This window comes from Athene cunicularia (assembly GCF_003259725.1).
Source record: "Athene cunicularia isolate RWA chromosome 2 unlocalized genomic scaffold, athCun1 chr2_part1, whole genome shotgun sequence".
In the NCBI taxonomy this organism is placed as follows: domain Eukaryota; kingdom Metazoa; phylum Chordata; class Aves; order Strigiformes; family Strigidae; genus Athene; species Athene cunicularia.
In genome coordinates, this window is record NW_020799095.1 from 152,397,199 (window position 1) to 152,406,525 (window position 9,327).

The window sequence follows — 9,327 nt, forward strand, 5'->3', positions numbered from 1 at the left end:
GTATAAGAGACAGACTTTAGCCTCCTTGGGTAGATCACTGGCATGGGAATTTTAGTCTCCTGCCTCATACTTTGGACCCAGAAGCGTCTCCTTAATTCCTTGTGTAGAAGGAAGGAGATCTCGACAGGACAAAGAGCCAGCACAAAGCTGTGGGGTGGAGAGGACCTGCCACCAAACCGAATCTCATCTGGGAAGACTGGCCAATTCAGCTCTTCTGCCGGCTATCAGCTGGGGGAAAATTGCTCGAAGGAGGTACGGAAGGCTCTTAGTGCACATTTTTTTTGCTTTAAATAAACTTCTTACAGCAGAATGCTTTAGTTCAAAACCAAGCAGACCATCACAGCGAAGAAACTCCACAGTTACTGTGGTGGGAGTTGAAAGCTCAGTTCAAAAATTTGCGTTAAAAAAAAAAAAAAAAAAAAAAAAAAAAAAAAAAGCAGTTTCCAGGAGCTGTTGCGGGCTGTCCGTGGGGCATCCAATCAGAAAGCTGGGCTGGCAGGGGTTTATTCGCTTCTTCATGGGGTTCTTACCCTGTGTTGTCGGGTCTTTCTGCTCTCTGCGTGCCTCTGTCTTGCTTGACGTGGCGAAAGACCTCCCCATCAGCTCCTCACAGTCTAGTCCAGAAGAGGGAACAAAGGGAACCTGCTACCATCGCAACTGGCACAAAGCTGACCCTCACGCTCCCTGCGCCGTCAACGTTGCACAGGTCAGAGTAACAGCAGGAGACGGGGCGTGTCATGCCAATCCCATCCACGTCGGACGGGACGCAGACGGAAGAGCACATCTTGGTGGCGGTCGAGACTCCCACGAAGGGATAAACTACAACAAAGAAAGCACGGTTAGCAAATGGCAGAAATGGAGGAGAACCCTCCTCATCCCTAGCGAAACGCTGGCCGCCTTCGAGACCAAGGGTTTAGCTCCACTTCACACACAATTGTTCTACTTCCTACCAGGAAATATTTCCCACCGAGTGGCCGCAAGCTGAACAGCACCTTGCATCCTCTGTGTCCTGCCTGGATCAGCTTTACCCTGAAAAAAGGGCAGTTAGGCACTTTTTCTGCCTCTGCTTTTACTCTACTCTCTATCCCCTGCCTCTCCCATGTGCAACCAAAGCCTTATCAACAGGACCACGTAAAGGAGGTCTTCATCTTCCTCCGTCTTCACGGTCCATTTCTTGATTCGGACAGGTTATGGCCTGTAGGGCCACCAGTCAGACTGACGAGGCCTTCCTGAGAGCTCCAGAGAACCCAAGGGCATTTTGGTTTTGCCTCCAGATAACCGGAGGTTGGTGTCACCCACCTCACTAAGTCTGGCTGATCTCTACCGACCTCTCTACTCCAACCAGCTTTCACCAAGAGTTGTCGGGTCAGGAGAGCGCTGTTTAACCCACACCCATTGTGTGAGTCATGCAGACGGTCTGGAGAGCCAGAACTCTTTAGCTCCATGGCTCAAGATCAAGTCAACGTGCTTTTTCTAACCACGCTCAACACTAAGCCTGAACTATGAGCTCGTATTCACTAAGTCCTCGCTCCTATGAAAACTGCTTTCCGTAACAGCAGGAGACTGCTTTCTGCCCTGTGGGAGCTGTCTTCCAGCTTTACATATTTAAATAAGAAAAGGTACTGCTCCCCCACACCAGCAGCCTCCACTGTAGAAAGACCCACTCATGTTAAAAATAGAGATAAAGAAGTAATTGTCCTTACCGTCCTCCAGGGAATACATAGTAGTCTTGCACATGGTTTCATTCTTCGTGCAGTTCTGGACCGTCACACACTTGTCAACAGGAGTCGGTTCTTGGCAAGTGTAACATTGCAAGGTTTGCACTGCAAGGAGAAAAAACATGAGGCTGGTCTTAGCGTGGGCCATCAGATTCTGTCCGTGCCCCTCCAGGTACCTCTGAGGAGGGCGTCTTTCCAAAATTTTCATGCCGAGAACAGGAATGGAATAATAAAAGGTGTCTGCGCCAATAAGAATGAGAAAAGCAGTGGTCTAGTGGTCAAAGCACAGCCTCAGGTGTGGCTTCAGACCCCATGTAACAAGTCAAGCGAGACAGAGCCACACACACAGAAGACCCCATGATACAGGTAAGACCTTGCAGCTGGTTTACCTCAACTCTGTTCTCACTTTGGATCTTCTTTTCTCCTTGCCTTTGCGTTAACAGAGCATCAGAAAGAGATCATAGACTCACGAACTCGCAGAATTACAAGATGATGGGGGCCAGAGTCATCGAGTCCCATCACCCTGCTCAGGCAGGACCATCTAGAGCCAGTTTCCCAGGACTGTGTCCAGCTGAAGCTTTAATATCTCCGGAGATGGAGACTGACCGACTTCCCTGGGCAACCTGTGCCAGTGTTCAGTCACCCTCACAGTAATAAAGTGATTCCTGATGTTCAGAAGGACCCTCCTGGATTCCAGTTGGTGCCCATTGCCTCTGGTCCTGGCACTGGGAACCACCAAAAAGAGCCTGACTTCATTCTCTTTGCACCCTCCCTTCAGGTATTTATAGACATTAAGATCCCTCCTTGAGCCTTCTCTTCTCCAGGCTGAATAACCCCAGTTCTCTCAGCTTTTCCTCAGAGGAGAGATACTTGTGGCCCTTCATTAGACTCTCTCCAGTATATCCACAGCTGGGGAGCCCAGAACCCCATGTGTGGCCTCACCAGTGATGAGTCGAGGTGAAGGATCGCCTGTCTTGACCTTCAGGCAACGTTCCATCTCATGCAAACCAGAACACCTTTAGCCTTCTTTGCTGCAAGGGCACGTTACTGGCTCATGGTGAATTTGCTGTCCACCCAGATCCCCAGATCTTTTTTGGATGAATTGTTTTCCATATGGATGGCCCCCAGCATATATTGGTGCATGGGTTTGTTCTTCCCGAGGGGCAGGACTTTGTACTTCCCCTTGTTGAATGCCATGAGGCTCCTATGAGCCCATTTCTCCAACCTGTCCCTCCGGATGGCAGCGTGACCCTCTGGTGTATCAGCCACTCCTCCCAGTTTTGTGTCATCCGCAAATTTGCTGAGCGTGAGCTATGCCAAATCATGCAGATCACTGCTGATGTTAAACAGGACCAGACCCAGTATTGACCTCTGGGTTACACCTCAGGTTACTGGCCTTCAGGCAGACTTTGTACCACTGATCACCACCCACCGGGCCTGGCCATACAGCCAGTTTTCAATCCGCTTCACTGCTCATCCAGCCCATACCTCAACAGCTTGTCAGTGAAGATCTTCCGGGATCCTACCAGGCCAGTCACTTCATCACACAAGTTTATCAAGTTGGTCAAGCATGACTTCCCCTTGGTGAAGGATCGGGATCACAGAAAAGCCAGAGTTGAAGCAGGGAGAATTTCATCTGGTGTTGTCCACTCTTCTATCTCTTTCCAAAGACTGGGAGCTCTCGGATAGGAGTGTGTCCCAGAGAGAAAAAAACTATCTCCATCAAATTTACCAAGCCATGAGAACAAACTAAGTACAACCCTTCCCCTGTGCTGAGATTCTGGTTTCATGGGAAGAATGTGTAAGAAGTTATTTTAAAAAGATGAGAGTGGCCACAATACTAGAATCCATGGGGATATGTACTACTCTAGGCAGAGACCACAGAAACAGACTTTGGTACCCAGGTCTCCAAATCCAGTCCGAGGTAGCTCGCTCTGCCTCATCACTCACCAGTTCATAGATGCTCTTCATCAGGTCCCTGTAGAGCTGCAAAGGCCCTTGCAAGGCTGCAGATGCCAGCTGGCTCCTAGACACGCAGAATAACCACAGCCCAAGTCTGTCAGTGCCTAAAGACTTTTGAGATGGAGAGAGGCACTCTCAGAGCCCAGACTGTTGCGATGCAGCATTTCCAGAGCACTCCAAGCTAAAGATCTCAAGCCAAAAATAACATCTGGTATTTCCTAACACCAAGGAAGCCATTTCTGGACAAGCTTTTCAGGGAACTTTCTCTCTGAAGGTCTTTCTGAGGAACGCAACATTTGATTGATCTAGGTCCTCTCTCTACCCACTAGCAGGCATTGTGTATGCTTCAGGCATAGCAAAATATTTTGGTACAATCACAGAAAGAAGTTCTCACCCCATCTGCGTGACAGCCCTGCTGAAACCCCTTTTAATCCCCACTGAAAAAGAAAAACAATTCAGCTCATCTCAGCACACCTAAAATGTGGTGTCGTAACAGGAGGCTCAGGCAAGCAAACCACCTTATAAAAATGGATAATGCAACTTCACCCCAACTAGCAAGCCAGGAAGAGCCCTTTTATAAACAGACACAGAATTTTTCTTGCTTTTGTTCAAAGCAAACTTTATTATTCTGTTTTGCCCATTGTGGACTGATGCTTTGTTTGCATTAATTCTATGTCTGACAGCTATCAAATACAATCTTTAGGGAGGAAGTTTAGTCACTATTCTCAGATTTCATTATACTCGTCACCCGACAAGTGAAAGACGCAGCATTTGTGTTCCTCTTTGAAAAAAAAAAAAAAAAAAAAAAAACCAGAACAAAACAAAACAAAAACCCAACCAACCAACCAAACAAAAAACCCCCAAACAAACTCAAGGATAAGTACTAACGGGAAATCAAATTAAGAGATCTTTGTCCCCAACATGTGAAAGCCCCATTTTTTCATTAGCCTGATTCAGACTAACAGGTTCAAACACAGCTAAATATGTTAAATAGTAGTTATAGATATCTTTCCTTTTTTTGAGGTGGAAAAGGTAGCAGATCAGGATGTGTTTAATGCACTAAATATCCAAAAGCTGGAACGAAACAACTTTACTTTTGCGAACGAGGCGGCTCCTCAGCCGCAATAGTCAGCTGTCATCTCACAGAGCAGAAAGGAAACACCATGACTTGGAGATTTAAAGACCTGTGGTCTAAAAGCCCTGTTTTAAGCAAGGTTTAAAATATCTATCTGGCCTGTTTGCGAAGGGTAGATATTTGTGAATGTAAAAAAAAAAAAAAAAACCAACACGGTACTGGTTTCTTTTTGTTTTAAGAGCCTAAAGCCTTTTAAGAACTTGAACACAAACAAGCAGACCTGCAGTAGCCTGAAAATAAAATTACACTATAGAAAGGAATAGAGGCGTATTAGAAGTCTTATTTATAAGGAGAGGTAAATATAAAATGCTAAAATATTTCAATGTTGTTGTAGCACATTCTTTCTAGAGTGCTGAAAGCAAAAGGGGAGGTAAAATAGAAGAAAATCTTGGGATTTCTTATAAGGGATTTTACTAGCATCGCTTGGATATTGGCAGATCTTCCATCCTTCAACTCTGCCTGTCTTTCCAGGAAATGCCAAAATTACACAGACTCCATTAATGTCCAGGGGAAAAAAAAAAAAAAAAAAAAAAAAAAAAAAACCCAAACAACTAAAGGAACTGCAAATACATCGTGGTTTTGTCCCAGTTTTGCAGAGGAGAGAGTGTGTAGAATAAATTTGCCAACGTTTGCCTGTCAAATCAAAGCATCCATCCTGATTCTGCTGACCTGAATGGAACAGAGAAAGTGGGGGACGGACAAGGATGGCAGCGCTGGGCCACAGCAGGGATGCCCAACTCCTGGCAAAGTCTCATTAAGCAGGAGGGTAAAATTTAGGTTGGTGAGTCAATCCTAGACCAAATTTGTATCCCACCCCATTGATTTCCTGCTACATTCTGCCTTTCAGATTCTTGCCCATCCCTTAAGGACATCTGCCCATGGAGTCCCCTCATCTCCAAGCCATTCTCTGTTAATTAACAATGTTCCTCTCTGAACTGCTGTCTCTCCATTGGCAAGCAGTCACAAATCCTCAGAATGAGCAGGTATAAAGATGAAAGGAAATATCTTGTGCTGCAGAGACCAGTGATGACTGATCTCTACTGTAGCAGCTGTGGTGAGCACATGAAGCTCCCATTGATCCTGACAAAGCACAAGGCTTCGAACTCCTAGTGACCAGAGCCATGTCTTAGAGATAACAGGTCAGTCAGTGCACTACATAAAAGAGAGGGCTACTGTTCCAGCTCTGGGTCTGTCTCTCCAAACAGCAGTTGTATTCTCCCCAAAAAATCCTCCAAACCCTCCTTCTCCAACCATTTGTCCCTCTCTTGCTGAATCTGCTGTGCAACCTCAAAAAAAATGGAGGAAGGAAAAATATCCTCACGTTTTGGCTTACAACATAAGAAGGAAATAAATGCAGAGGGGAAAATCCTAACGGAGATCCACCTCCCAATCACAGATAAAATCAGACCCAACACTGCCTGGGTCTAGAGGAGTAGTGCAGAGCATGCAAATAACCCAAATAACAATCAGAGCTCCCATGCTTACGTTGGACTTACTTTGGCCACCCAGGTTAACACAAACTCTGAGCTTGGAACTGTCAGTATAAAATAACTTTTTGTGCAAGAAGATATTCTGGTGGCAGCATCAAGGGATGGGGAGTCTATGCCAGGGTGTCCTTTCCACTACGCAGTCCCCTTCCACCATTAGAGGTTATGGCATCACCACTCATGCAGGACAGCCTGGGATGAGGGGATTCCCTTTCTAGCGAAGGAAAACACTCGTATCCTAAACACCCCTCCAGATCTGGCTTCGTGGAGATGGTGATAGAGGAGAAGCAACCGGATCCCACTGATGGAAACGGAGGGGTAAGATTTACACGGCATCCCTGTGCAGACTGGAACTCATGGGGCCTCCACATCCCAGATGGGTCTCCCCCAATATCAGGCTGCTGCTGTCTACCCACGTTGACTGTGTGCTTCAAGCCTACCCCCTCCAAGCGAGGTGGCAGATAGCCTAACAGGGACAAAAAGGAGGGAGGGGGGATCACTCCCTGTGGTGACAGACTCTCAAATCCTCCTGCAAACGGGAGAAAACCCCCAAAAACGCTTCACACTTGTTCCTTTTCCGAGGCGGTCCGCCAAAATTGTCTTTGACTTCATGCAAACCACAGTGTGCTGCTAAACAGAGCTGAAAAAAAAATCTGTAGTACCTGAGCCACCAGCTTTTGTGTTCCAGCCCATCTTTCCCGCTCCTAAAGGCTGAAGTTTAATAAACCACACATGCAACACATAATTAGAGAGAGCCGCTACACACACTGCATTAAACTGGCTAGCTGGCTTCAGGGTTAAGTAGCAAAAGGGGAACAGAAAGGGTTTTTATTTAAAAAATAAATTAAAAAAAAAAAATAAAAAAAGAAGAAATGAGAGTGAGATTGACCAAGAACACATAAAAAGTGAGAGCTGGAATTTGCATTGAAGAAATGACCCGGTATAATCACCCTCTGTCTTGTAACACTTCCTAAAGAACTTGAATTAACCATCCCAACCAGACCATGATAGTCCTAAACACTCAGCAGGCTGGGAATATTCCAAAAGTAGATTATTTTTTTTTTATTATTATTATTATTTTTTTTTTCTGAATGCTGCTCCCAGTGAGAGGCACGGACATCATCCCATCCCATCATGCTGCATCTCTTGCAGGAGTTGGGATAAATCAGAGCGAGAACTTACCGAACACGACGCCAGCAATGGCAACCAACAGAAGAGACATTAACACCTTCATCTTGCACGGACCCTTGGCTCCTGGTCACTGGGCTGCCACCACTTGTCACCGCTGGCTTTAACGGCACACCCCCCTCCCCCATGGCTTGCCATGTACCTATTCTGACCCCGGATCCAATTCTACTGGAAAAACGAGTCTGATTGAGCTATAAACGAGTTGAATGAGCCACAAAGCAGGCCCCACCTCCCGTCCATACCGTCATCTCTTTTCATGTTCCTTGGAGAAGAAAATGAGGGTTTGCGTGGTGGACAATAACTGAGATATTGTTCAAGACGGGTGCTTTGTGTCTAGGCACGATGTGTAAACTCAGGGGTATTAAAAAATCCCAACGTCTATGCCTTGCCTTGAGGCTTGGTGATATTTCTTCTTTTCTTGTAGTGGTTAGAGAGACCTGGGTGGTTTTCCACAAATCCTGGGGGAAAAAAAAAAAAAGCCAAACAAACAAAAAAAACCCCAAACAAAACAAAAAAAAATGGGAGCTGTGAACAGCAAGGCACTGAACTCGTGTACTTTTCTCTGTGTTTTCACCCTCAGCAAGGGGCCAGATTTTATCACCAGGAGCAGAAATGGAAAGCTGACTTGCAATCCCTTACTCACTGGAAAGAGCATGGTTGGGGTTTGGGTGGCGTAACACCTCTCCCCAAGCTGTGAGCCGGGTTTCAGGGGGCTGTGGGTGGGAGCACGCTGTCGCCCTCTCTCCTCTCCCTGTCCTCTGTGGACACAGGTGGCGGGAGCACTGGGAAGACAACAAAACCAGGCCACGCAAGTTTGGGTCAACGGATTCTCTCAGGGTCGCTATCCCGAGCCATTCCGGGAGGATGGTGCATGGAGAAGCCCCTCTGCTCTGAGCCAACCCTCTCCAAGAGTGGCAGCAAGCCCACAACTTCTTTGCTTGCCAAACACCTTGGCTTTCCCATCCCCAAACTGCCCCAGGCTTCTGCCTGCTTTGCCCTGTGCCTCAGGCCAGCCCCATGCTAGTAAATCCTCCTGCAACGCTGATGAGCAAGTCCGATTGTGGAAGAAAAAAACTGTAAAGAAAAAACAGTGTGGTTATGCCAGATGCCCACCCAACACAGGCTGTTAATAAGGGAAAAGAAAGGAAGGGAAAAAAGAAACAAAGATCTTGGAGATAGTCCCACCACCTTTATCTATTGCACTATCAGAGGAAATTCATTCAGGGTTAATATCACTCAAATTCTTGAAATGTGAAAAGATCTCCTGTTATTCCCAGATAAACAACCCAATCATTCTCTCCCCAGACCTAAAGCTCCAGCGACAGTGGGGGTGGTCTCATCATTTTAGCAATCCCTGACTCATTTCTAAGCAACATTTCTGGGTGATGTACACCCTGAGGAATTCGGACTCATTGTTTTCGCATTTGCCTCTGTAACGCAGTCATTATGTTGATTAGGAAAGTTTAGCAGTTATTTCCAGCCTAAAATTATCTAAGGAAAGGCACTTTGGTATATCCTTGGTTTAGCATTCCTCATGTTCTGCAGAGAATTTTATAATCCTATTAAGGAAGGGGAAAGATGATGATTGTGTTTGCTTTGTTCTTAGGGAAAAAAAAAGGAGAAAAAAAAAAACAAAAACAAAAACACAAACATGAAAAGGGGTGTGGTTTTTGGTTTCTGGTATTAAGTGGCCTCAAACAATGTGTGCTAGATGACTGGCTTCACATGCACATCTGAAATGTGATCATCATTACATTATAAGATTTCGGATGAAAGAATATATGCCAACACCCTGCTTAAATCTTGTGCCCTTCTTCAGTCTGGAGGGTTGTTTGTC

General features: G+C 46.0%; 1 protein-coding gene across 1 annotated transcript; it reads right to left on the bottom strand.

Moving 5' to 3' along the window:
• Positions 1 to 433: 433 nt before the first annotated feature.
• Positions 434 to 7,584, bottom strand: LOC113477145 (ly6/PLAUR domain-containing protein 2-like). The gene is made up of 4 exons (XM_026843301.1): positions 7,485 to 7,584; positions 1,704 to 1,823; positions 581 to 819; positions 434 to 531 (listed from the first exon to the last, which is right to left on the bottom strand). The coding sequence occupies exons 1-3, from the start codon at positions 7,534 to 7,536 to the stop codon at positions 608 to 610; spliced, it is 384 nt and encodes a 127-aa protein (XP_026699102.1). The 5' UTR covers positions 7,537 to 7,584; the 3' UTR covers positions 434 to 531; positions 581 to 607.
• Positions 7,585 to 9,327: the final 1,743 nt, after the last annotated feature.